The sequence below is a fragment of the Podarcis pityusensis genome (assembly GCF_964106645.2).
Source record: "Podarcis pityusensis genome assembly, chromosome: 5".
Classification (NCBI taxonomy): domain Eukaryota; kingdom Metazoa; phylum Chordata; class Lepidosauria; order Squamata; family Lacertidae; genus Podarcis; species Podarcis pityusensis.
Genome location: NC_138032.1, coordinates 6,115,364 through 6,141,994, shown reverse-complemented (window position 1 = coordinate 6,141,994; position 26,631 = coordinate 6,115,364). Strand labels below are relative to the sequence as shown.

Sequence of the window (26,631 nt, the reverse complement as noted above, 5' to 3'; positions counted from 1 at the left end):
ATTTTGAAAACGGGGAAAGTGACGTGTCGTTTACATGCATTACAATCTGTCCTTCAGCACTTATTTTAACTTACTCCCCCTGCTCCTATTAGCATACCACCAACACATGCTTCATGAGGGGTGAGGGGTCCTCTTACACTGCCTGAGGAGAAATAAGAAGGTGCTACCTCCACTGCCCTGCTGTCACTGCCACCTCCCTTACTTTAGTCATACAGCAGTGCCCACAATGTGCTAACAACAAGAGTGAGGACAGTGAGATCTTGCAAGCGTTTGGTGAAATCTTGCATGAGGAAGGCAAGAAGAAAAAATATTTTGACCTTTCTAGTGTAGAAATAAATGAGGCAGGAGTTTGAAATCATATTTAGTTTAGGAACATTTTCTTTAGGATTTGTTTGGTCCCCTGCTGATGAAAGTGAGGAGTGATTTTTCCTCTTGCTATGCATTGTAATGTGGGTAATGAAACAGCTGCCACAATACACTTGGTGAGTTGGTCATTCATACTATTTGGGCATTCTTTGAGAGCCAGTGTGGTGTAGTGGTTAAGAGCAATAGACTCGTAATCTGGGGAACCAGGTTCGCGTCTCCTCCCCTCCACATGCAGCTGCTGGGTGACCTTGGGCTAGTCACACTTCTCTGAAGTCTCTCAGGCCCACTCACCTCACAGAGTGTTTGTTGTGGGGGAGGAAGGGAAAGGAGATTGTGAGCCGCTTTGAGACTCCTTCGGGGAGTGATAAAGCGGGGTATCAAATCCAAGCTCTTCATTCTTACTGTTTGGGCACCACGGGCAACATTTCAGTGGTGAGTATGTTCCCATGAGTTTTACAGGGGTTTTCAAAGGTTTTTGCCCACTGCCCTGTTGGATCCATCAACAGATCTCCAGTGCCCACTACCCTAATAATAATAATAATAAAATTATTCAGAATAGTGGTTTGCACAACTCACTAAGAAAAATAATAATCCAATAAATCTGGAAAAAAGTAACTCAATGTCAATTTCAACTGAGATTCAGGAAAAAAATATTGGTGTCCTTGGAAGAGATTAGTATTCACTTATAACAGGAAATATAATGATTCCTTGGATGAGCAGCATTCAGTGTCAAAGCAGATACTTACTTTCTCTATCTGAAGTAGATAGAAATCAATGAGATCCTGTGGCTCATGCAGAGACTGATTCTCCTTATGCTTCTCTATCTCCTCCTTTGCAAATGAAAACACCATCTCTGAGCAGGACAAGGCCTTCTTGTGGGGCCCTGGGAGATGTTTCATGAGCCATGGGAGAATTTCACAAAGCTAAAGGAAAGAAATCAGACATGCCGTCATTACCATGAGGAAGCTTGGTCATGCAGTTCATGGGTCAATTCATTTGAATTAGCACTTAAAACATGACCCGGGTTATTCTTCAGAGCTAACACATTAGTTTGAGTCTCCCTGAGAAGAAGGTAGGAGTCCGCAGCTTCTCTTGAATCTCAGAATGACTGGTTCTGGGAAATATCTCTAGCCGAATATGTGAAAGAAAACTAGGGGTCAAAGTATTTTTCTAGCTCCCAGGCTTCATTCAAAACTGGGCACAATCCCAGGCCATTTGTTGGGAGGTGGGGGGTTGCTGGAGAATACAGATGGGGAGACATTCAAGTCAGTTCACATTTAAGAGTAAATTTGCCTAATATGCAAATTGAAACACAGCCAGCCTTTGTTTTTGTTTTTGTTTTTGTTTTTTTTTTAATATAAATTTTATTTTATAACATCATACAAACAAAAAAGACAAACACAACACATTCACACCAAAAAAAAACTAAATAAAGAAAAATATATATATAAATATATATATATATATACTCCTGACATAAGACAACAACAAATTAACTACATTAACTACTTAACACACAACACTGACTGACTTCCCTTCATCTCGGTTTCGGAATGTGTTATAAAATTTTCTATCTGCAGTTTCTTTTCCTCAAAAAAAAAATTCTTTACATCACAAGTGTTATATCGCACCTACTGTGTTTTTTAGTTTTTTTTTACCTCTGTTTCCATGTATGCCATGAATTTATTCCAATCTTTATTAAACTTTGTGTCTTTTTGATTTCTTATTTTCTGTGTCATTTTTGCCAATTCTAGATAGTCGAGTAGTTTCGATTGCCATTCATTTATGGTTGGGATTCTTGGTGTCTTCCAATTCTGCGCTATTAGAGTTCTGGCGGCCACTGTTGCGTACTGAAAGAGTGTTTGATCTTCCTTTCTGATTTCCTCTCCAATTATCCCCAGCAAAAAGGCTTCAGGTCTCTTTATAAAGGTATATTTAAAGATTTTTTTTAGTTCATTGTAAATAGATTCCCAAAATTTTCTAATAGGCTCGCACAACCACCACATATGATAAAAATCGCCCTCCTTAATCTTGCACTTCCAGCATAATTTATCACCAGTTTTATATATTTTTCCCAGTTTTACGGGCGTTACGTACCACCTGTACATCATTTTGTACATATTTTCCCTGAGTGTTGTGCATGCCGAGAATCTCATACCTTTATTCCATAGTGCCTGCCATTTATCAAACTCTATGTTATACCCAAAGTCCATTGCCCATCTCACCATTACCTCCTTTACTTCTTCATCTTTAGTGTCCCATTCAAGCAACAGGCTATACATTTTCGATAGGAGTTTTGTTTTACTTTCTAATATTTCAATCTGGAATCTAGATTTTTTCTCACTTATCCCATTTTTTTAATCCTCGGTCCAGATAGAGTTGATTTGATGAAATTGGATCCAACCTGTCAATTTGTTCTTTATTTCTTCAAATGGCCTAATCCTCCAACCGGTCTCTGTTTTTACTAATAAATCTTCGTAGGTCCATCTTTCTCCTTCGATATTTTTTTTTTTATTGTCAGGATATCGATTGGCGAAAGCCACCAAGGGGTATTCTGTTCCAATAATTTTTTATTTCTTTCCCACACCTCCAGTAATGGCCCTCTGAAGATATGGTTAGAAAATCCTTTATGGATCTTTCCCTTATTACGCCATAGGTAAGCGTGCCAACCGAATCTTAAATCAAATCCTTCTAAATCTAGCAGATCTTTATTTTTTATAATAATCCAATCCTTGACCCAACAGAGGCATGAGGCTTCATAATATAACTTTAAATTTGGGACTGCGAATCCTCCTCTATCTCTTTGGTCTGTGAGTAATTTGAATCTAATTCTCGGCCTTTTTCCTTGCCAGATGAATTTAGAAAGTATTTTCTGCCAGCCCTTGAATATTGATGTTCCCCTGATTATTGGTATATTCTGAAATAAGAATAGCAGTTTCGGTAATAGACTCATTTTTATTGCCGCCATTCTCCCCGACCAGGATAGCTTTATTCTATTCCAGGTATCTAAGTCCTTCCTTATTTCTTTCCATGCGGTTGTATAATTATCTTCCATCAAATTAATGTTCTTTGTCGTTAACCAGATTCCAAGGTATTTTACTTTTTTGGTTACTTTAATTCCAGTCTGAGATTCAAAGTGGTTTTTTACCTTCTCTTCTACATTTTTAATCAACATTTTAGTTTTTGTTCTGTTTAATTTAAAACCGGATAGTTTTCCGAATTCTTCTAACAGATCTAACACCTTACTGACACTCTCTTCTGGATCCTCCAAAGACAACATAAGGTCGTCAGCATAAGCTTTCAATTTGTATTCTTTCACTCCTATTTTTATTCCGCGTATCTCTGAAGTTTTTCTTATCTTATTTGTAATTATCTCTAACATCATAATAAACAGAAGAGGTGACAGAGGGCACCCCTGCCTAGTACCCTTCGAGATTTCAAAGGGTTCTGTTAAGTTATTATTAATAATTAGTTTAGCACTTTGCTGTGAGTAAATTGCTTTTATTCCTTCCAGGAATGTGCCCTCTATCCCTGTCATTTCCAAACATTTTATAAGAAAACGCCAGGATACATTATCGAATGCCTTTTCGGCATCAATAAACAGTAAAGCTGCAGGGATTTCGTTTTTGCATTCTAAGTACTCAATGATATTTATTGTATGTCTTATGTTGTCTTTTATTTGCCTATTGGGTAAAAAACCAGCCTGGTCGGTATGGATAAGATTAACTAGGCATTTTTTAAGTCGAGTCGCCATTATATCTGCATAGATCTTATAATCATTATTCAATAGTGAAATCGGTCTGTAATTCTTAATATTCAGCCTATCCGAGTCAGGTTTCGGTATCAGCGTAATGTATGCCTCTTTCCATGACGCTGGTGTTCTTCCTTCTCTTAAAATCTCGTTCATTACTTCACATAGCACTGGTGTAATAAGTTCTTCTAGGACTTTATAATACTTGGCTGACAATCCATCTGGGCCTGGGGCTTTCCCCAGTTTCATCCTCTTTATTGCCTCTTGAATTTCTTCTGTTTTTATGGGTTTATTTAATAAATTTCTTTCCTCTTCCGATATACTGTTGATTCTGTTTTCTTCTAGATATTTTCCCATTTCTATTTCATCTTCTTCTTCTCTTTTATATAGGTTTTCATAGAATTTAAGGAAGCTCTTTTTTATTCATTAGGGTCTTCCAAGATTTGGTCTTCTACTTTTATTTTATTAATAAGATTTTGTTTTCTTCTTTTCCTCAACTGCCACGCCAGGAACTTTCCAGTTTTATTTGCAGATTCAAAAAATTTTTGTTTCATTAACTTAATTCCCCATTCTACCTCTTGATTTATTAATGTTGAATATTGTGCTTGTATCATCTTATACAGTTGCTTGTTCCCTTCATCACTCGGCTTTTCTATCAAATTCTTTTCACATTCTCTCAATTGAGTGATTAGCTCTTCCTTTTTTTGTTCTCTCTCCTTTCTTCTTTGACTATTTTGTTGTATCAAAAAACCTCTTAACACTGCCTTGCTGGCATCCCAAACTATATCCATGTTAGTCTCCTTATTAATATTTAAATCAAAATAGTCTTTTAAAGTAATTTTAGCCTTATCAATGACTTCTTCTTTTTCAAATAAATAATCATTCATTCTCCATCTGTAGATACCCTGGGTCTTCCAATTTAAGTGTAATATTATTGGGTTGTGATCAGATAGTGTTCTGGGTAGTATCTCACATTTCGACACTCTTATTGTTAATTCTCTTGATATCCATATCTGATCCAATCTACTCCAGCTCTGATGCGGCTCTGAGAAATGTGTGAATTGTTTGGTCATGGGGTTTTTGAATCTCCATATATCTATTAAATCTAAGTTTTCCTCAAGGTCAATAAACGATCTCGGAAGTTTCCCTTGATTTAAGTTCTTCCTTTTCGAGCTTCTATCTAATTCTGGTTTTGGCACTCCATTTAAATCTCCAAGTAGAATCAATTTGTGATTCTCTAGATCTAATAAAACTTGTTCCATTTTTTTGAAAAACTCCATTTTGTTTGTATTTGGCGCATAGACCGTTACCACATTAAGTTTTTCTCCCTGGTAGTTGATTTGTACTCCTAGGATTCTTCCTTCCTCATCCTTACATATCAGTTTAGGTTCCAATTTCTCTTTCACATAAGTTACCACCCCTCTTTTCTTCTTTGAGTCTGAATTGATAAATTCTATTCCCAACTTTTTATTTATTAAAATATGTTTGTGTTTTTTGGCAACATGTGTTTCCTGGCAACAAATCACATCAATATTTTTTTTCCTTATGATTTTCTCAAATTTATTTCTCTTGGACTTTTCATTAAAACCGTTCACATTCCACGACAGAAATTTAAGGGTCATTTCGACTAATTACACTTTATCCTAATTTCCGATTTAAATTCTGGTGCCTCTATTTCCAATAGTTTCCACCTCTTCCTCCTCCTCCTCCTCTCCCGATCCCGCGTCCTCCGCTTCCTCCCCTGCTTCTACCTCACCCCCCTCCACTCCCTCGGCCTCCTTCTCTCCCCTCCCCCCCCACCTCCCACGTTTTTTTCCTCTCCTCCAGATCTTTCTTTTTCTTTACCCAGGTCTTTTTCGTATCTTCTCAAAAACTTTCCCGCTTCTTGTGTATCTATCAGTTTGAACTTTTTATTCTTGTAGAAAAAGGAAATCCCTTCTGGGAATTCCCATTTATACTGTATTGTATTTCTCTTTAGGACATTTTTTAATTGTCTATATCCTTCCCTTTTGCGCAGAATCCTAATTGGAATTTCTTTAAAGACAATAATTGGACAGCCTCCAATCATTAACTTTCTTCTGTAGCTTGTTCTTAGTATAGTGTTCCTCATTTCCAATGAGTTAAATATTACTAAACAGTCACCGGGGATTTTTTTTTATTTAATTCGTTGCGATTTCCCTCTTATTCTAAACGCACTTTCTATCGTGTACGCAACTTGTTCTTCTTTTATTTCCAACCACTTTGCGAGTTCTTTAACCATTTTCCCTCTTATATCCTCGTTTACCTCTTCCACCACTCCTCGGAATTTTAAATTAAGTTGTTTCTGACGGAGTTCTGTCATGGCTAAATTGTCCAACAATTGATCTTGCATTTTATTTAAATCTTTTACTTCTTCCTTTAATTTTCTGTTTCTTTCTTTTGGTCTCTCAGATCTTTTTGGGTTCTTTTATTGATTTCCTCAATTATTTTTGACTTGGTTGTCAGATCTTGTACCTTTCTGGAGAGTTCTCCTACCACACTTTCTATTTTCTTATCTATCTGTTCCTGTATTTCTCCTAATTTACTTTCCATGTGTAATTCATTTTGCTTAAATTCCTCTTTGATCTTTAACCATAAAATGTCTAAATCTCTAATTTCCTCCTGTCGGGATGCCTTTCTCTCTCCTGGTGTCCCTCCTGCTTTTTTCCCATTCTTCCCCAACATTTTATGGTTTAATTCTCAGTAGTTTACTTATTACTCTCTCCCCCTAGGGGGCTCACAATCTTTCTTCTACCCTCTCTGCAAATACAACCCCTTTATTTATATGTTCTTATATCTTATATCATATTCTTACAACACTTTGCATCCCCCCCCAAAAAAGAGATTTTTCAATGACTTGTTCAGAATTATCCAATCTCACTGGCTCTCCCAGTAGTCTTTTGTTATCATAAATTTAGGTTATGTTAATATGTTAGTATAATTGTTTCAACACAGAAGGAAGAGAAGAACAAAGTAAAAGGTACAGGTCAAAGACAATATTTCCTTTTTACCATCCAGAAAATAGCTCAGTCTCTGTATTTTTCAGCCACTTGTCGGCCTAATCCATTTCAGGGGAAATATATCAAACTTTCACCGTTTTCTGTTACCTTTGGTTCTAATTTTTACTAGTTTCCTTTGCAATCCTAGGAAAGATGTGGGTATTTCAAGAAGTTCTCAGTGTTTTATTTCAAATAGTTCAAGAAGTTCTCAGTGTTTATTTCAAATAATAAATCATTTGGTTATTCATCTCGAAGCGTAGAAAGACGCCTTGGATTAAATACTGGTCTTGCTCAACCTGGAGGGGTCAGGTTAGATTTTCCTCAAAATTGAGGGTAGGGGGGATATGCTGTTAGTTGTGTTATTATAGTGGAAAGTGGTAGAAAAAGAGGGGAGGGAAGGCAGAGAGGAAGCAAACAAATTGGAACGAGGGAAGAGAGAGGGGGGAAAAAGGGGGAAAAAAGAGAAAAGGGGGGGGGAATAGAACAAAATAACCAGATAATTTTCTTATTTAAAACAGGGATATAAATATCCTAAATACTATGAGGAAACATGAGGGGGAAGAGAGAGTATAAAGAGGGAAGAGGAGAGAGAAAAAGAGAGACAAAAAGAGACCCCAAGTATTATGGGCAGGGCAAAAATACAGCCTTTGCAGAAAGTTCTAGAGTTCAAAAGATCCTATGGTTCTTCAGATTAATATTCCAAATAAACATGCGTTGAATAAATCCCAGGAGCAACGGTTAGGTCCCAAAATTATGAAGGTTAGGAAAAGTTCTTTTTCAAATACCTCTTTAGTTTCTTTGAAGCGTGTTCCCAGCTGTCCTTTTAAACAGTTCTAAGAGGCTCCGTTTTTAAATGACTCTCTCTCTTTTTTTTTGTCTGCCTCCCCCAAAAGGAGTAAACAATGTTTCCTTGCGGTGGAATGTTTCAAATTCTTTAGTTCCCCACAAAGAAACCCGAGATATTTACTTTGTGTTCACTCAGTCAGGCGAGGGGATACTTCTTTCCTCCACCTTGCGACTTTGTAGCCTGCGCCATTTTAACCCTTTACCGAGGTGAATTCCTAAGTTAAATCGTCTGACATCCGACGTTCTCTTAGTGTATTTTCAAAAGTTTTTCCAGTAACAAAGTCTACTCACACTAAGGGTTCCGTTCTTACAGTTTTGGAGGTCCGTCGCCTTCTTCAGTGGGAGCCAGAGGCATCGTAATACAGGGTCGTTGCATTCCCTTTGTGCTTGCAGTTTCGCTGCCTCAAGATCTTCCAAGAAAAAAAACCCCCGAAAAACAGCAAACCGCTTCCACACGGCTGGGTATCTCTCCCCCAAGGGTCTCCCCCTTGAGATTTTTGGGGGGTGCAGTGCCCTTGCAACACCCCCAAGCCCCTGTATTACTCGGAAATCTCCTCTGGAGATTTTCCGAGCTCCCTGTCTGTTCGCGACGGAAACTGGAAGCCCGAAACACAGCCAGCCTTTGAAATATGCAGTCCTCAAAATCTTGCAATGCCGTTTTATTTTATTTTATTTTATTCCCCAGTCAAGTAATGCCCATATCTTCCTTCAAAAAAATCAAACAAAGATGAGAGCTGTTTCCTAGTTCTGCTGGATCTCTCAGCGGCCTTTGACACCATTGACCGTAACATCCTTCTGTACCGTCTAGAGGGGCTGGGAGCTGGGGGCACTGTTATACAGTGGTTCCGCTCCCTTCTCCTGGGCTGTGTTAAGAAAGTGGTGTTGGGGGGTGAGTGCTCAGACCCTTGGGCTCTCTCACGTGGGGTGCCTCAGGGTTCCGTCCTCTCCCCCATGCTTTTTAATACCTATATGAAGCAGCTCGGAGAGATCATCAGGGGGTTTGGGCTAGGTGTTCATCAGTATGCAGATGACATCAAGCTCTAACTCTCTTTTAAATCAAAACCAGTGAAGGCAGTGAAGGTCCTGTGTGAGTGCCTGGACGTGGTTGGAGGATGGAGGATGCTTAACAGATTGAGGTTGAATCCTGACAAGACAGAAGTACTGTTTTGGGGGGACAGGTGGCGAACGTGTGTGGGGGGGACTCCCTGAGCCTGAATGGGGAAACTGCACCCCTGAAGGACCAGGTGCGCAGCCTGGGACCGACAGCAGTCCGTGGAGGCGCAGGTTAATTCTGTGTCCAGGGCAGTGGTCTACCAGCTCCACCTGGTACGCAGGCTGAGACCCTACCTGCCTGCGGACTGTCTCGCCAGAGTGGTGCGTGCTCTAGTTATCTCCTGCTTGGTCTACTGCAATGCGCTCTACATGGGGCTACCTTTGAAGGTGACCCGGAAACTGCAATTAATCCAGAATGTGGCAGCTAGACTGGTGACTGGGAGTGGCCGCCGGGACCACATAACACCGGTCCTGAGAGATCTGCATTGGCTCCCAGTACGTTTCCGAGCACAATTCAAAGTGTTGGTGCTGACGTTTAAAGCCCTAAACGGCCTTGGTCCTGTATACCTGAAGGAGCGACTCCATCCCCATCGTTCAGCCCAGAAATTGAGATCCAGTGCTGAGGGCCTTCTGGCGGTTCCCTCATTGCGAGAAGTGAGGTTACAGGGAACCAGACAGAGGGCCTTCTCGGTAGTGGCACCTGCCCTGTGGAATGCCCTCCCTTCAGATGTGAAGGAAATAAGTAGCTATCTTATCTTTAAAAGACATCTGAAGGCAGCCCTGTTTAGGGAAGTTTTTAATATTTAATTCTGTATTTTTTATCACTTGATTCGAAGCCGATCAGAATGGCTGGGGAAACTCAGCCAGATGGGCAGGGTATAAATAATAAATTATTATTATTATTATTATTAAACCTTTAAGAAGGGAGTTTTCCTCTTTCCTAGTTTTCTCATTAAAGATAAATTACTTCTATTTTCCGAATAAACCTCTCTAGCAAACACTTCGGAGGTTGGGTTTCTTCCATTGCCTTTCCTTACAAGAACTTTGTTCCCAATAACAAAGAATATTAAATAAGAGAAATACATATCCTGGGTTTGCATCATGGCAATCTGAGGTGAGAGGGCGGAGAATAGAGCCAATCCCCATATAAATAAATGCTAGCCAAGAGGTCTCAGAGTAATGAGACTTCCGGTTTACCATGGAGCCAAGTGCAAGCGGGATTCAGCCCTCTGGGGAGAATCCAGCTTTTTGGGGGGAAATGGGGGCTTTGCAAGGGCGTCGCAAGCCCCCAAAAACCTCAGGAGGAAGATCCTGAGGGCAGGTTCCCAGCTAGCCGAGGAGCAGTCTCTCCGCTGCCTGAAAAGCCCCTTTTAGGAGCAAAAAGAGCAGCGAGATTAAGACACCGGCGCTGGACACCATTTTCTACCCTCGAGAAGCGCAGCCTCAAGCTTACCTGGCACAGCGGTAGATTCAGAAACAGTAAAAAATCCGGATTTAATTGGTGGAAATAGTTGGAAAAAAGGGATTAAGAATGATTCGGAAGCAGCAGGGTGGTAAAAAGGAGGTCAGCCCCGACTGGGATCTTATTTATATGCAAGAAGTACCCACGGAACAAAAAACAGTGAGTTGTCCTACAGCGGAATATTTAATTTAATATAAACACTTTACTTAAGACTGTGTATTAAACAAAGGAGGGGGGCGAAAGCCCTTATTTAGGGTTTTTTTTGTCTTTTTTGTGGGTTTCTGGGACTGCAGGAGGAGAGTCTTCCTGGAAACTTATTACTTTAGTTTTTAGAGAACTGCGTAGTTAACTGTTAAGAAGCCTCATGGTGGAATTTTTTCTTCTTTATTTTTTACATGCCAAAGCAGCATTTTGAGAAACTGCCAAGCCCAAAATGAAATAGAAATATTTGCTATTATCTGGTTCTTTATTTTATTTTATTTTATTTTATTTTATTTGGAGGAAAGCTGAGTAAGAAGAAGAAATTGTTTACCCACTCTCCCCTTCCTGCTTCTGACTTAGCTGATGTGGACATTGGAGTAGAAGGACTTTGACATTTTTACATTTTATGGTGCCAGACCTTTATGATTTACCTAACAACCCCCCCCCCCCAAGAAGAACCGCCACATGATTGATAGCAAGTGAGATGGGAAAATAAACTGTGTGGAAACAAAATTATTAACCAAAGACTTTGTTTTGCGGAAGATCTGGAAAGGAAACGAAAGGCTTTTGGTGTGACGCAGTTCTAATGGGGAACTGCCATTATGAGACAGACTTGGTTGCAAGATTTACAGTCAAAGGGGGAGAGGTGCTACGGTTTTGTTATCATATCTGAATTCCACGGCTGAATTGGCAACAACTCCCCTGGAAAGGCTGATTTATGGAGCAACTGGTCTGGGAAAGTTAATGAGCAGACGCTTGGACTGTATTTTATGGGAACTGAAATCGTGCCTGCTGTTTGAATAGGACTTTTGGATCAACGTGAAAACCCACACAGGACTATAATAATGTTTGCTTCAACTCGCTTGTGGAGATAACTCAGAGGTTATTAAGAAGAAAAATGATAACAACAAGAAGATTGGAAGATGGGGTTTGTAAAGGATAACAACAAAGAGATGGAAAATGGGACTTGTGAACATCAAAGCAGCAGAAATATGAGATGATTGGACCCTTTCTGAGCTCGAAGCATGGGTACCCCCAACAAAAATTCGGCTAAATATTTGGAGTTTATTATGTATTGGTATAATTTGGAATTAATGTGATATGATTAGCTTGTTAATTGGAAATTTAATAAAAATTATTTTTTTAAAAAAGATAATAAATCGAGAAGTAGAATGGACTAGGGGACTTCCGGGGTGGCGCCATCGGTAATGGGGGATTCCCTCTGATCCGGAGGGACTGGCTCCACGGAAAACGGGTCTTTCCCACTACGGCGAAGCGGGGACCCTTTGAAAAATCACAGGCGGATGAAGCCTGTGACCATGGGACTCGGCGGGCACCTTTCACGCCCCCCCCCACTCGTAAAGGAACCCAGTTACGGGCTCCGGAGCAAAGAGGGGCAAGTGGCGCGGTGCTGAGAGTCAACTGCTTCTTCCGTGGAGCGAAGCCGCACAGCCGTTGCCGGAGAGTGCTGCCTTTTTCCTGGGACAATTTGGCTATTAAAACAACTACCCGTGAGTAGCTTAAATTCGGACAATTGGACTTTAAACAACGACTTGTGAGTAGAAAGGAAAATTGGACTAAGAAATTCTTCTTAACTTGGCACTGAAACGGGAAGGTCTAAACAGGAAGTCAGCCTTCCGTTTCTTGTAGATAGATTAAAGCAAAGACATGGCAAACTAGAGTTCAGAAAATTGTTTGTAAAGGATTAACTTTCATCATTTTAAATTGTTGAACCCCCTTCGGAAGCAGGAGAAGAGGGGGGATTTTTTCCGGACTGTTTAAACCTGCAGAAGAGAGTGTAAAGAAAAGTAATTTTCCACCGTCTTGAACCTGGGAGCGGGGTGTCAGGACTGACGTTTTTGGGAAGTTCATTGACTATAGACAAACGTCTTTGACAGACAGTTAAAAGAAGAGAAACATAGTAATTCCATTGTTCTCCTTCGCATTTTAAAGGAACAAATATCGACAAAATATCTGAAAAAGGAAACCTTGTTGTTAGATCTGCTATTAAAAGAAAAAGAAAAAGAAAAGAGATGGATACAAATAGAAGTTCTTCCCCTAGAGGGAGCCTGTGAAACTGTTACTAAATTTGAACCGGGGAGCTCTGCAGCTGCAACAGATTAAGATCATGGGAATAGACTTCTGACCTTGTATAACAATGTATTCAGAAGCTCTGGTGCGTGCTTTCTGCAAAACAAGTGCCTTACTGGAACAGTTACATGAGAAGACGGACTTGATGACTGTTGCGATCAGAAATTTTGGACAGGTAGTGAGTAACTATGTAGAACCCACCCAGGAACCAACTCAGGAGTGTGCTCTGACAGATCAGATGAGGGAGGAGGATGTTGCTGGACCTCGGGTGGCAGAGATGGAGGGAGCTGTGGCCCAGCAGGAACATGAGTTGTTGGATCTGACAAATGAACTTGGAAAAAGCCAGATTTGGAGAGATAGAGTTTTGTTTGGTTTGGAAATGGGGGGTTGGATAGACTCCCCCTATGCAGGGATGTTTTGACTTTTCAAGTCTGGCAATGGGCCGTGAGATGTTTGGGGTTGTGGGGGTTCTTAACTCTGGAGGGACTTTGAAACATGTTTTTAAATACCACATGGAGTTTAGTGTGGACTATGGAAAAGGGGCTGATTTGTCGAGAAGGGACAAAAATACTGTCAAGTTGGAGTTTCCACGAGTGAAAGGAGCAGGAGACAAAGTAAAGTACAGGTATAAATATGAAGAAGATCTGCGGAAGGGACATGGAAGAGACTTAAGGGCCTCGGACATAAGATTACCAGGTTAATGAGCTAGATGGATGGGATAGAAAGGACTGACAAAACCCGGGACCAGGAGGAAGAGACATTGGATGAAGATTGGAAGAAAGTTTTAAAATATTTTATTAGGATTGTTTTATAAAATTGATGAATGTTAGAAAAATGTTGGAATGAAATTAGTTGGCTTTAGCAGAAATGTTAAAAGAATTATGTAAGAATATGTTGTGGTTATGAGAAATTGGTATAAATAAGATCTAAGTTTTAAGTTTTAGGGTCTTTTATAGTAAGATAAGGTTAAAATAGATTAAGGTAATTTAATGACAGAATACTATGAAAAATGGAAAGGATTTGCTGTGATAATTAACAACTAGAACACAAAAAAGGGGAGGAGTGAGGAGGTCGATGAAATAAGGTAAAGACTGTTAAGGATTTGGGAATATTGGATTTGTTTTTAAATTTTTGTGGTCTATTTTTGCTTTTTGATTGTGATGTGTTACGTGTTTTGTTGTCGTTTTTTGATTTTGATTTTTATCAGTTTGTATTGTTTGATTGTGGTTTGTTTTTCTTTTGTCTTTTTTTCCTTTTTCCCCCTTCTTTTTCTCTTTGTTTTTCCTGCCATCTTAAAATTCTTAATAAATATCATTTTTTAAAAAAAAAGAGAAGTAGAATGGAATATTAAAAGAATGCCACAAAAGAACTTTGAATATGCTAATAAATCTGGAAAGTGGTTGGCATGGCTGACAGATTTAAAAGAGAAAGGAACAGAATACAATTAAGAAGATCACAGTGGAAGGAAAAGAAATAGATAATCCGAAAGAAATTAGAAAAGGATTTGTGGATTTCTATAGACACTTATATAAAAGAGATGGAAAAAATGTTTAAAAAAATATTATTGAGACAGAAAGGAGTGCAAAAAATTCAGACAGAAAAGAAAGACAGAGTGAATGACCTAATTGAAACAGAGGAAATTAAAGTTGCTATAAAAGAATTGAAAAGTGGAAAGACACTGGGACCGGATGGATTTACAGCAAAATATTATAAAGAAATGAAACACGCCCTACTTGTGCCGCTGAAAGAGGTTATGAATAATATACTAAGAAAGGGAGAATTACCAGAAATGTGGAAAGAAGCATATATTACATTTATACCAAAACAAGATTCGGATTTAACACAAGTAAAGAACTATAGGCCAATTTCACTGTTAAATAACGACTATAAATTATTCGCAAGTATGCTAGCAAACCATATGTCAGGAGTGCTCTGATGGTGTTTCCTGCTTGGCAGGGGGTTGGACTCAATGGCCCTTGTGGTCTCTTCCAACTCTATGATTCTATGATTCTATGAGACTATTGATAAGTACCAAGCAGGTTTTTTACCTGGTAGACAGATGAAAGATAACATAAGAAATATAGTTAATATAATTGAATATCTGACTGCCAGAAATGAAAAGCAAGCGATGTTAATTTTTGTGGATGCAGAAAAGGCCTTTGATAATATATCCTGGAAATTTATGTTAAAGAATTTAGAATTAATGGACACTGGTCAATTCTTTCTAAAAGGAATAAAAGCCATAGAGAACAGAGAGCAAAATTGATAGTAAACAATATAGTAACAGAAAGTATTGAAATTACTAAAGGTACAAGACAAGGGTATCCATTATCACCATTATTATTCATATCGGTACTGGAAGTCTTTTTAAGGTAAATAAGGAGAAATGAAAAAATAAAGGGAATTTCAGTTGGTCGAAATGAGTATAAAGTGAAAGCCTTTGCCGATGTCTTGGTATTAACCATAGAAGAGCCAGTTACAAGTGTGAAAGAAGTACTAGAGGAGATAGAACAGTTTGGGCAAGTGGCAGGCTTTAAATTGAACAAAAAGAAAACTAAAATGATAGTTAAAAATATGAAACAGGACCTGGTGGAAGGGTTGCAACAACAAATAGGTATAGAAGCAGTTAAAAGATTTAAATATTTGGGAATTTGGTTAACCTCCAAAAATATTGATCTATTTCAAAATAATTATACACTGGTGTGGAATGGTATTATAAGAGATCTAGAAATATTGGGAAGGATGAAATTGTCATTTTGGGGAAGGATTTCGGCTATTAAAATGAATGTGCTACCAAAGATGTTATTTTTGTTTCAGACAATTTCAATAATCAAAGGGGCAACAATTTTTAAAGATTGGCAAAAAACAATTTCAAGATCTATCTGGCAGGGAAAGAAGCCGAGAATACAGTATAAGTTGTTAACAGATGTTAAAGAAAGAGGAGGCTTCGCTCTGCCAGATCTGAAATTGTATTATGAAGCATCTTGCCTCTGTTGGTTAAAGGAATGGATGTTATTAGAAAATACAGAACTGTTAGATTTGGAAGGTTATGATAATAGATTTGGATGGCACGCATATCTATGGTATAATAAAACAAAAGTCCATAAAGGATTTGGAAGCCATATATTTCAAAGATCTTTAATAGAAATATGGGATAGGTACAAAAACTTACTGGAACGTAAAACACCGCATTGGTTATCTCCATTAGAAGCAATGAGTGTGAAAAAGATCAATATGAGTGGGAAATGGATAACTTATGGGAAATTAATACAAAAAGAAGGAAGTAAATGGAAGATGAAACCATATGAGGAAATCAAAGAATATGTGAATGATTGGATGCACTACCGTCAGGTCAATGAAATGTTTAAACAGGATTTTTAAATCCTTCAGGGCTGCTGAAGGCAGCCCTGTTTAGGGAAGCTTTTAATGTTTGATGTATCATTGTATTTTAATATTCTTTTGGAAGCCGCCCAGAGTGGCTGGGGAAACCCAGCCAGATGGGCGGGGTATAAATAATAAATTATTATTATTATTATTATTATATTTTAAAGAAAAAGGATTTGATGAAAATAAATCAAAGTTTGAACTAGAGATATTAAGTAATAACTGTAAAAAAAAATTTTAAATGTATAAATTGCTGCTTGAATGGCATTTGAAGGATGAGGAGGTAAAGTCGGTTATGATTCCTTGGGCCAAAGATTTTGGGTATAATATACAGCTGAGTGATTGGGAAAAACTATGGAAAGAAGGTTTAAAATTTACTGCATGCAATGCTTTAAAAGAAAATGTGATGAAAATGATGTATAGATGGCATATTATACCCGTTAAATTAGCTAAAATGTATAAAGTTAGCAATAAATGTTGGAAATGTAAAGAAAAAGAAGGAACATTTTATCACATGTGGTGGGAATGTAAAAAAGTTAAAAGCTTCTGGGAAATGATATATAATGAGATAAAAAAATGTTGAAATATACATTTATAAAGAAAACAGAAGCATTTTTACTGGGCATTGTAGGAAGTGATATAAATAGAAAAGAATGTAAGCTGTTTTTATATGCAACGACGGCAGCAAGAATATTATTGGCACAAAAATGGAAGCCAGAAGAATTACTGACGAAAGAAGAATGGAGGATGAAATTTATGGACTATGCATAACTAGATAAATTAACAGGAAGGATTCAAAATCTGCGGGACCAGAAATTCACAGAAGACTGGTGTAAATTTACAGACTATTTGAAAAGTAATTGTGATGATCAGACTACGTTTGTAGGTTTGCAAGAAGTTTTGTGAGGTGAATTCTTGGAACTATTCCAAAAATGGATAAAGGGGAGGATGGTTAGTTAAGATAATTAAAGGCAATATGAATTTAAGAAATGCATAAGAAGTGGTTAAAACGGTGGATCATCAGAGGTGCTGATGGAAGTCCAAAAAAAGATTGTATAAGTGGTGAGGTTTTGTGGTATGTATTATAATTTATATGTTAAAATTAATAAAAATTATTATTAAAAAAAGAGAGAGATTTTGTTTGGCAGGTAAAAAAAATTCTTATTTTAACAGAAGCTGGTGAGGGAGGGATGTGGAGCACAGTAGAATGGAAAGGAGAAGTGTTAAAGTTTGCCTTTTGGTGGCTCGTTGCAGCCAGCAGAACAAAAGGGGACAGAGAAACACATTACAGCATGGGTAGGCAAACTAAGGCCCAGGGCCTGGATCCGGCCCAATTGCCTTCTAAATCCAGCCCGCGGACAGTCTGCGAATCAGCGTGTTTTTACATGAGTAGAATGTGTCTTTTTATTTAAAATGCATCTCTGGGTTATTTCTGGGGCATAGGAATTCATTCTTTTCCCCCTTTCCCCCCAAAATATAGTTCAACCCCCAACAAGCTCTGAGGGAAGGTGGACAAGACCCTGCTGATAAAGTTTGCTGACCCCTGCATTACAGAGAAAGAAAAGGGGGGTCATCTGATGTCTTACCTCCCCATGGCTCCAACATCATGAGGGAGCCTGTCATAGGAGCATCTGGTCACGTCCAGGGCCACAGGTTGCCTGGCTCCACCCACGCTATGCCATAGTGTAATTCTCTTCCTGAGAAAATTATTTTGTTCACCTTTGCTCATTTATGTGGGCTGTAGATGACTTGTTCTGAAGGCCATTGTTCCATTTCTAGCCTGTCTTTCCTCCAAAGAGTCCCAACTTGTGGACCTAGTTTCATTACTCTCTCTTTTATATTCATGGTAAGAAATTGATTAGGCTGTAAAATAGCCCTTATCTCAGATTAGATTTAAACTTCATCTCACTTCTCCAACACTCTATCCTCTATCATAATGGAATCCAGAATGCTGAGTGGGAAATGTAAGGCCCCTGGGAGACTTCTCTGAATCAGCAAGAATGAAAATGATTACTCACAGCATGAACGAAGCTTCCTATAAATTTTAGGGAGAAATCTATGGCTTCTATCAGCTTCTGGAACTGTTCATCCTCAAGAGCAAACCGGTGCCCAAAAACCACAGCACATATCACGTTGGAGACTGAATTAGCGATGGGAAAGGAGGGGTCAAGTGGCTGTCCTGCAAAATAAAATTATACTAATGTGAGTTCAGCTGCTCCTGTTCATACTGAGAGTGGGATTTCATGGTGGCCAAGAGAAACTGCTGGGATCTCCATTAGGAACCAAGAAAAACATATCATATTCCTTTCTAAAATGGACAGAGGTAGTACACAAATATATCTTCATACGCCAGCTCAGCAACATCACTTAGCATCACATACCCTTTGAACGTGCAAAAACCTCCACGAGCTGATGGGCCTCCTCTGCTACTTGGTGCTCCATGCCTTTCTTCCCCACTCCCAGCTTCCGCATAGTAACTACACCAAAGCGTCTCTGTTGCCTCCAGGTGTGACCATTTGAAAATATATTACCTATGGAAAATCAGTGAGAAATTCTTCCTTACAGAAATTAATGTTACAATTAAGTAACCAGCCAAGAAGAAACTTTGTTTACTGAAGTTCATGCCCTTGAATGTGCAAGCTATTCAGTATCTCTGAGGCAAACAATTACAAGACGATGCAAAGTCTGCCTCAGTATATTTTGGGGGTATCTCAGCAGAAAGAGCGGAGAGTTCAAGCCCTTCATCCAGCGCTGAGGGCCAGGACAATCAATGCATTGCAACTGCAACTGGAAAGAAGCTTCTACCTGCAATTCAATCTAACCACAGTGTAGTACAATTCTGACTTCCATAAAGCACTTGTTAGAGTAGACTAATGGAAATTAATAGACCCACATTAGCCATGCCCATTAATTTCAGTGGGTCTTCTCTGATAAGAACTGGCACTGCATAGAACCCCTTTTTCCTGTTCAGTACAACATTAATAGAAAACCTTTGTTCTCTTTTTCCAGACAGCCACTTAAATGTTTTTCTTCGGGGAAAGTATCAGCAGAAATTCTCATTACCTACCTTTTCCTTTTGTCATAGCCATAAGGAAAGGAGTCTGTGGTCGGTCTTCAAGTTCTTCAGAGTGGTCAATGAGCGCTTCTTTCACTGCTTGGAATCCAGACAGTATTATGAAGGGTTGATATCCTGCCCAAAGGGTGTAAATGTTTCCATATTGCTTTGCCATCTACCATTTGGGTCAAAAGAGAGAAGAGGAATGCTATGTTCAGATAGTTATTTCAACCTAATATGTGATCTTCAGCCTTCCTCACCTCTTAAGCATCTCACTATATTTTCCTCTCTTGCCAGCATCTCCTTTTCTTTCTTTCGTTCCTTCCTTCATTCCAACCCATTTGTTTTACTCCCTCCTGCTTGTTTTTTCCCTGTGTGGGATCAGAGCAGCAGAGAGGCACTTCATAGTCTCCAGCCATCTGGTGACAGGCAAGTAGATGAGCCAGCCATTGCCAGAGGCTTCTTCATCATCACCATAAAACCATTTTGTGCAGGCATGTGGAAACTGGAGCCCGCCAGATAGTGTTGGACTGCAACTCCCATCATCCCTGACCATTGGCCATGCTGGTTGGGGCAGATGGGCATTGTAGTCTGGAGGGTATCAAGTTGGTATAAGCTTGGCTAGAGCACTGGGTCAGGTTTATGACCCACGGTGGGTCACAACAGCAGAGGCGTAGCAAGGTCAGGTGGTACCTGGTGCAGAATTTCTTTTGTCACCCCCGCACATTGACATTTTAGGCAGGGTAGTCCAAAGTTGTTGAGCCACCAAATATGGTAAGGAATTAAGAAGAGGATGGAATTAAGTGGTAAGGAATTAAGCAATACCTGTCTGAATAATTTGGCTTACAAATGTATTAAACAAACAAACAAATTAAATATTGTCTCGTGTCTTCCCTGGCTACATATGAGCTACAAAAGTCCCATGGCTTTCCTGAGAATGATCTCCTGCTACACTGCCAAGTGAACTTGGTGTCCATCCATCTGTTGGAAGAGGAGAAGTGCATAGCATTCTGGGCCATGTTGCATCACACATGGGAAGAGTGGGAGGACAAGCTCCAGAGTATATTGCAATAAACTATTTCATTTGCTCAGCTGCTTGTTTTGTGTGGTGTCTTTCAGATTTAAGCCTCCTTCATCCTGCAGATACAAACAACACACATAATAATAATATAGAAACTAATATAAAAGGACAAGAATCTGATTAATAATGAAAAGCACAAAAACATATAAAGTAAGATAATTACATCATGGGGAGCCAGGTGAAATCAGGAAAATACACATGCCAAAATGTTGTTGCATTTTCTCTATGAGAAGTGTTGACTAGTAAGTGGTAGCAGGATCAGCCTGTGCACCTTCCTGTCTCAGTGCCATTAGTCTCACAGCTGCAGCTGGTGCTTTTAAATGACTCTCTGATGCTGATTTCACAGACCTGGCCTTTTGCTCTTGCTGGGAGTATTGCGTGGCGAGTTCCCGCCTCCTCCCAAGAAAATAAAGACACAGGACACAATAATTCAGGTTAATGGGTCGAATTAAGCCACAACTTTATTGATTACAGGAATTGAACGGTATTGGCTTAGGCATTGGTCCTAACTACTAACCGGCTAGAAGCCGGAAGGGTTAATCACCAGGGGGAGGAGTCCTCCTGAGGCACGTCAACTAGGCCCTCCCCTGGGCGTCACCGCATGGGGGCGTGCTGTGGGCCCACACCTCCTTAGGCTTAGGAGAAGGCCACGCCCCCCGGAATCCTTTACCGGACTACCCTTGCCTGGGGAAAGGTGATGGCGCTCCTTCTCCCCATTCATTTGCATAACAATAGGACAGTACCCCTACCAATGCCTAACTGCCAATACCGAAGAGTTGTGACGGTTTGCTACGAGGTAGGCGAAAACCAAATGGCTGGAGCCAATCTGTTATTTGGGAAAATTCCTACCAGGCCCCTTGACGGCGACCACCCGTAGTTCATATCAACGTCAAAGAACCTATCCTAAAAAAGGGGTGGGATGGGCGGGAAAAACCTGGTCAGCTGCAGCAGCGGAGGAAAAGAGGAGGAGCCTCGGCTGCAGCAGGTTTAAATAGCCGAGGCCCCGCCCCCAGAGCCAGCCAACTGGCTGGCCCGGGGTATGACACGGGCGGAGATTCCCTTAGGTATCGCGGGGGCTGGCTCCAGCCTGGGGAATCTGGGGAAGGGGCGTGACGCCTGCAACCCCACCTCCTATGTTTATTGCAGAAGTGGTTTTACCTGGAGATTAGCATTTACTGTAGAGATGCAATTTGCTGTATTAGTCTTTGAATTGCTTTTTTTAATTTTTTAAGTGTTTGTAATTCCAATGAAGAAGATGAAGACTTTTCCAGGCTTAACGTCTTGAATAGCATATGCAGGTCTGTATCTGTTGAAGTGTTGCCATGAATGAATGCAGAGTGATCTTTGTGCTCACTCTTTTTAAAATGCATTTTCTTATGTGTTTGTGGTCAGTGCTGTGGGGTTTTTTTTAATATAATGTTCATATACACCAGGAGTGATGGCTCTAGAAGATTTGAAAGAATAGAGGTAAACATTTTTCATGTTAATTCTCTGGTTGGTTATAAACATCCACATAACATGTAAGAGTATTCACAGTGCCGTATGAAGAGGGGGGGCAGAGGGGATGGGTCACCCCGGGTGGCACCTTGGGGGGTGCCAAGTTGGGCCGCTGCCTCCCCCCAGCTGTGGAGCAGCGAAGGGCACGCGCGCAGTCAGCATGGGTGCCACTTGCGGCATCCGTATGAGCTGCCACTCGCTCACGGTGTCCATACGAGCTGCCGTGCATGCGTAGTCTGATCGGGCTGCCAGGCGGTTCACCCCACCCCTAAGCGTACCACCCCGGGTGACGAAGAGGGTTCCTCCACCACTGAGTATACAACAACTTACCTTTTCAATTGTGATATAGAAAAAATAGGGGTGGTTGGTTTTTGGTGCCCAATTCCCCAAGGGACTGAGTCCCCTAAGTCCATGATGGGTAAGAGATGAATGGATGGAGGCAGGGTGCCATGGAAGCAAGGCAGATCTTTCTTTCTTCTGTTGCAACAGAGTTCCCTCCACTCCTTGTAAGGAGACTAGACAGACCCAGAACCCAAAAGAAACGTCTCTCTTAAGGATTTGCTCCATTTTGGCGTGGAGAAGGAGGACCTCCCCTCTACAAACAGTCAGAAATTACATCACACTCAAGGTGGGGTTACTGTGGTTGAGGCAAGCCAAGATGTGATATTCCTGAGTATTTAGCAAGTTTTACATAGTTCCAGACACAGTTTACACAAAACATTAGCATTTGATATGCCTGTCAGAATCCCTCAATGCAGAGCATCTGGGCAAACAATGACAATTAATACAAAGGAGATTCATTGCTATAGGAGAGGAATCCCTTCAGGAACTTCCCTTGACTGCTATCTGCCTACGTGTTCTCAGGCAAGGGGGATTAAGGAGGCAGAGAAAATACTGAGAATCTTTAGGAGAGCCAAGATGACTTTTGGATTGCTCTCCTGTACTATTTTAGACATGTGGTTTATATCCTTACGTATGTGTGTTTACCTTGTTCAATTATCAACATTTCTTCTATTTTTTAGACCTTAGAATTCCTATAACAATTGGTAATTTCTGAATGCACATTTTCAACTTTTGTGTGGTTTTATACTAATGCCCTTGTACGTAACACAGCAGGAGTGCCTGGAATGAACAAATTCAGATTACCTAGTACACTGAATTTATTAAAAAATATATGTTTATTTTGTATAATTTTTCATTTATTAAATTTTTATTTAGCCACTTTTGCTTGACCTTACTACACATGAAAGTAGTTTATAAAAATTCTGTGTGACCTGAATATGAATGACGCTTCTCTCGCAATTGGGGGATTTTTAATTAAATTCAGTTTCAGTAAATGTAGGGGTTTCATCACATTTTATTCTGTGCTTGGTTGTGGCCATGACATTTACTGTTTTAACCCTTACTATTGTTTAAGCTGAAATATCATAGTTGTTAAGGGGAATAGGTAAAACAATTGTTCATATTAGACTGAGTTAGAAATAAGTACCTTAATGAAAGTATCATCACGAAGCTTCACCCCAATCCGCCACACGCCTCCAATGAGAGGAAGCTGGAGAGGTCCAGGAGGATAGTGCCTATTTGACCAGAGCTGTTTCAGGAAGTGCAGAATCAGAAGAACCACCAGCAAAACAATAAAAAATGCCCCTATTTCCATCCTTCTCTTGCTTTCAATTTCTCCTGGATACTTTTTAGGATTCCTGGTTAAGTTCAACACTCTTTCTCTAAGGAGATCTTGCTTTCCTCAGAGAAATCAACATTTCTCTCTCTTTATATACTCTCTTATTAAAAAGGAATAAGTGTTCTGACACCATGTCCAAGTAGCCTTGGAATGTGATCCCAAGTCATGTGCTACAGTCAAAAACTATAATCATTTTTCATGTGATTTTTCAGATGAGAGGAAGTCTGATTAATAGGAATTGCAATTAGAATTTTGGCTGGTGTAAGACTGATTTGTGCCAGAAACATTGGGAAAATATGTACCATACATTCATGAAATAAAATTGCATATGGAAAAGGCCCGGTGCAAATGCCCATGGGAAGCCCTCAGCCAGGACCTCATGGCAATAGCCCTTATATAGCTATTAATGATAAATTAACACATGCTATTAAGGTAAGACGGGGAATATGCAGGAGACACGGAAGGTGTTTGTAGAATTTGTGCAGCTAAAACAGAAAGGGGTCAAACTATCACAAGAGGTGTTGAAATTTTGGGAGGTTGGACAGTTACAATGGAATGGTCTCGGGGGTAGGGTGCACATTTTTATTCTTATTTATTTATTATCACTTTGTCAAAAAAAAAAAAATTAAAGTAGCAGCTGCTGCCCAAGAAAGAGAAAGAGAATTATTATTATTATTATTATTATTATTATTATTATTATTATTATCATTATCATCATTATCATTATTGCTATTACTGTTATTAAGTCAGTAGTACAAATGAGAAAAGCTTACTAGCAGCACTTCACATAGATGGAGGTAGCTTTTCCAAGGCCTTTACTTGTGAGTGTCTGGCTGATATATCTAACTATGCTATCAAAACCTTCATTGATCCCTGGCAAAGGGACTTCTGACCATAACACATATGCTTGACTCACGCCCTTTCTGGTTCATTAAGTTCAAGTGAGGAGCAATACAACATTTCTGCAGCATTAAACTATGGAATTTGCTCCCAGAAGATGTAGTGATTCCAATCAACTTGGATGGCTCAGAGAAAGAATCAGATAGGTTTATGGAGGGTAAAGCTATCAGTGGGTACAAACCACAAGGGCTGTGTTCTGCCTACGCTGTGGCTATGGATATCACTTTCTGGAAATTGTAAGTGAGGAGAGTGCTGTTGCATTCAGTTTCCTGTTTGGAGGCTTCCCACAGACATCTGGAGGACTAGACGGGTCCTATCTTGCCTGGTCCAGCAGAGTTCCTCTTATGCTTTTCTACTCTTATTAAGCAATGGAAAATATAAATGTGCAAGCAACTGACACCTTCACATGGCCAACAGCATGCTGCCATCCGGTTTGAATATTGTGAGATGGGTTTTACACTAAAAGGGAAAAAGTGTATGTTTTAAGCAGTGACAGAAGTTTGAGTAAAGTAGGACTAGAGGGACACTGAGAGGAAAATGGTGCTTTTAAACAAAATCAGAGGTTTGCATTGCCACGGGGAATAGCACAGAGTTTATAAGGATGGGGATGTGTTGTAGTCCCAAGTAAAGGCTCTTGATTGAGTTCTTTCACTCCTTCTGGCAGCTGGAAGCTGAATGTTCTCAGCAGGCTGGTCAGGAAGATGAAGATTTCGATCTTTGCCAGCTGCATTCCCAAACAAATGCGAGACCCTGAGGATGGGACAAGTGAAAGACAGCAACTGAGTAATAATTTACTTTTCAGTGTCAATTACTTCGCAGCTATAAAACATGCTATACTGTAAAATACTTTGTAGAACTAGACATAGTTAGGAAAGTGAAATACCGTATTTTTTGCACCATAACACTCACTTTTTTCCTCCTAGAAAGTAAGGGAAAATGTCTGTGCGTGTTATGGAGGGAATGCCTACGGGTGGGGGGGGGGATCTGCTGCAGTCGTGAGCAGAGGATCCATGGTTCCCCTTCCTTCCCTCCTCCGTGGCTCGCTTTGAAACAGCAAAGTGGGAGAAGAGCCGCTGAGTGGGGAGGAGAGAGGGACAGAGAGCCTGCTTGCTTTAAAGGAGCAAAGCGGGAAAGGAGAGGAGCCGCTTACACGAGTGTAAGTGGCTCCTGTCCAGTTGGTTCCTTTAAAGCAAGCAGGCTCTCTGTCCCTCTCTCCTCCCCACTCAGCTCGCTAAATAGCAGCAAAGTTTACAGCTCACTAAGCCGGGGAGGAGCGGGGAGGAGGGAGAAAAGCAGAGCCTGCTTGCTTTAAAGGAGCAAAGTGGGAGAGGAGAGGAGCCTTCTCCCCTTATACCCCTCTTCTTCATTATTAGCAGCATCCTTCTCCTCCCACCCCACGCATGCTTTTTCTCCCCTTAAACCCCTCTTCTGCATTATTAGCAGCATCCTTCTCCTTGTCCCTTGAGTGCTTTTCCTTCCCTCTCCACTTAAAACGTGGTTACAAAGCACGGATCCACATGGATCCTCAGGATTTTTGCACTGGGTCACCCCAAATTCACCATCAGATCACATAACATGTCCATGGCTACATCTCGCACCAAAAAAATCACGCACCCACTGTTGCCTGGGGCCGCAGTGGTGCAAAAAAGTGGTTACAAAGCATGGATCCACATGGATCCTCAGGATTTTTGCATTCGGCTACTCCAAACTCACTGTCAGATCACATGTCTGCGGCCACAGCATGAACCACAAAAATCATACATCCACTGTTTCGTTTAGAATATTTTTTTTCTTGTTTTCCTCCTCTAAAAACTACGTGCGTGTTATGGTCGGGTGCGTGTTATAGAGCGAAAAATACGGTAATCAAGAAGAAGAAGAAGAAGAAGAAGAAGAAGAAGAAGAAGAAGAAGAAGAATTTATACCCCGCCCATCTGACTGGGTTTCCCCAGCCACTCTGGGCAGCTTCCAACCGAATATTAAAAACATGATATAGCATTAAGCATTAAAAACTTCCCCAAAAAGGGCTTCCTTCAAATGTCTCCTAAAAGTATTATAGTTGCTTATTTCCTTGACATCTGCTGGAAGGGCGTACCACAGGGCAGGCATCACTGCCGAGAAGGCCCTCTGCCTAGTTCCCTGTAACCTCACATCTTGCAGTGTGGGAACTGCAAGAAGGCCCTTGGAGCTGTACCTCAGTGTCCGGACTGAAGGATGGGGGTGAGGACGCTCCTTCAGGTATACTGGGC

At 40.2% G+C, this 26,631-nt stretch overlaps 3 protein-coding genes across 5 annotated transcripts in view; 1 reads left to right on the top strand and 2 right to left on the bottom strand.

The window, feature by feature from the left end:
• Window positions 1-23,566, bottom strand: part of LOC308478393 (cytochrome P450 2C39-like) — a 60,192-nt gene extending 36,626 nt beyond the window's left edge. The window contains exons 1-5 of one of the 2 annotated variants that reach the window (XM_081008083.1): window positions 23,294-23,566; window positions 19,239-19,401; window positions 18,553-18,702; window positions 18,190-18,350; window positions 1,113-1,289 (exon numbers count right to left, since the gene is read on the bottom strand). In XM_081008083.1, the coding sequence (XP_080864209.1) occupies window positions 1,113-1,289; window positions 18,190-18,350; window positions 18,553-18,702; window positions 19,239-19,401; window positions 23,294-23,461 (819 nt within the window). In that variant the 5' untranslated portion in view covers window positions 23,462-23,566. The remainder of the gene's footprint in view (window positions 1-1,112; window positions 1,290-18,189; window positions 18,351-18,552; window positions 18,703-19,238; window positions 19,402-23,293) is intronic. The other variant, XM_081008082.1, reaches the window with a different exon arrangement.
• LOC308478401 (cytochrome P450 2J4-like) overlaps window positions 1-26,631 on the top strand; it is a 439,957-nt gene that overhangs the window by 264,873 nt on the left and 148,453 nt on the right. The window lies entirely within an intron of this gene.
• LOC308478392 (cytochrome P450 2J5-like) overlaps window positions 24,913-26,631 on the bottom strand; it is a 39,605-nt gene continuing 37,886 nt past the window's right edge. For both annotated transcript variants that reach the window (XM_081008080.1, XM_081008081.1), the window contains one exon: window positions 24,913-25,135. In XM_081008080.1, coding sequence (XP_080864206.1) covers window positions 24,942-25,135 — 194 coding nt within the window. In that variant the 3' untranslated portion in view covers window positions 24,913-24,941. The remainder of the gene's footprint in view (window positions 25,136-26,631) is intronic.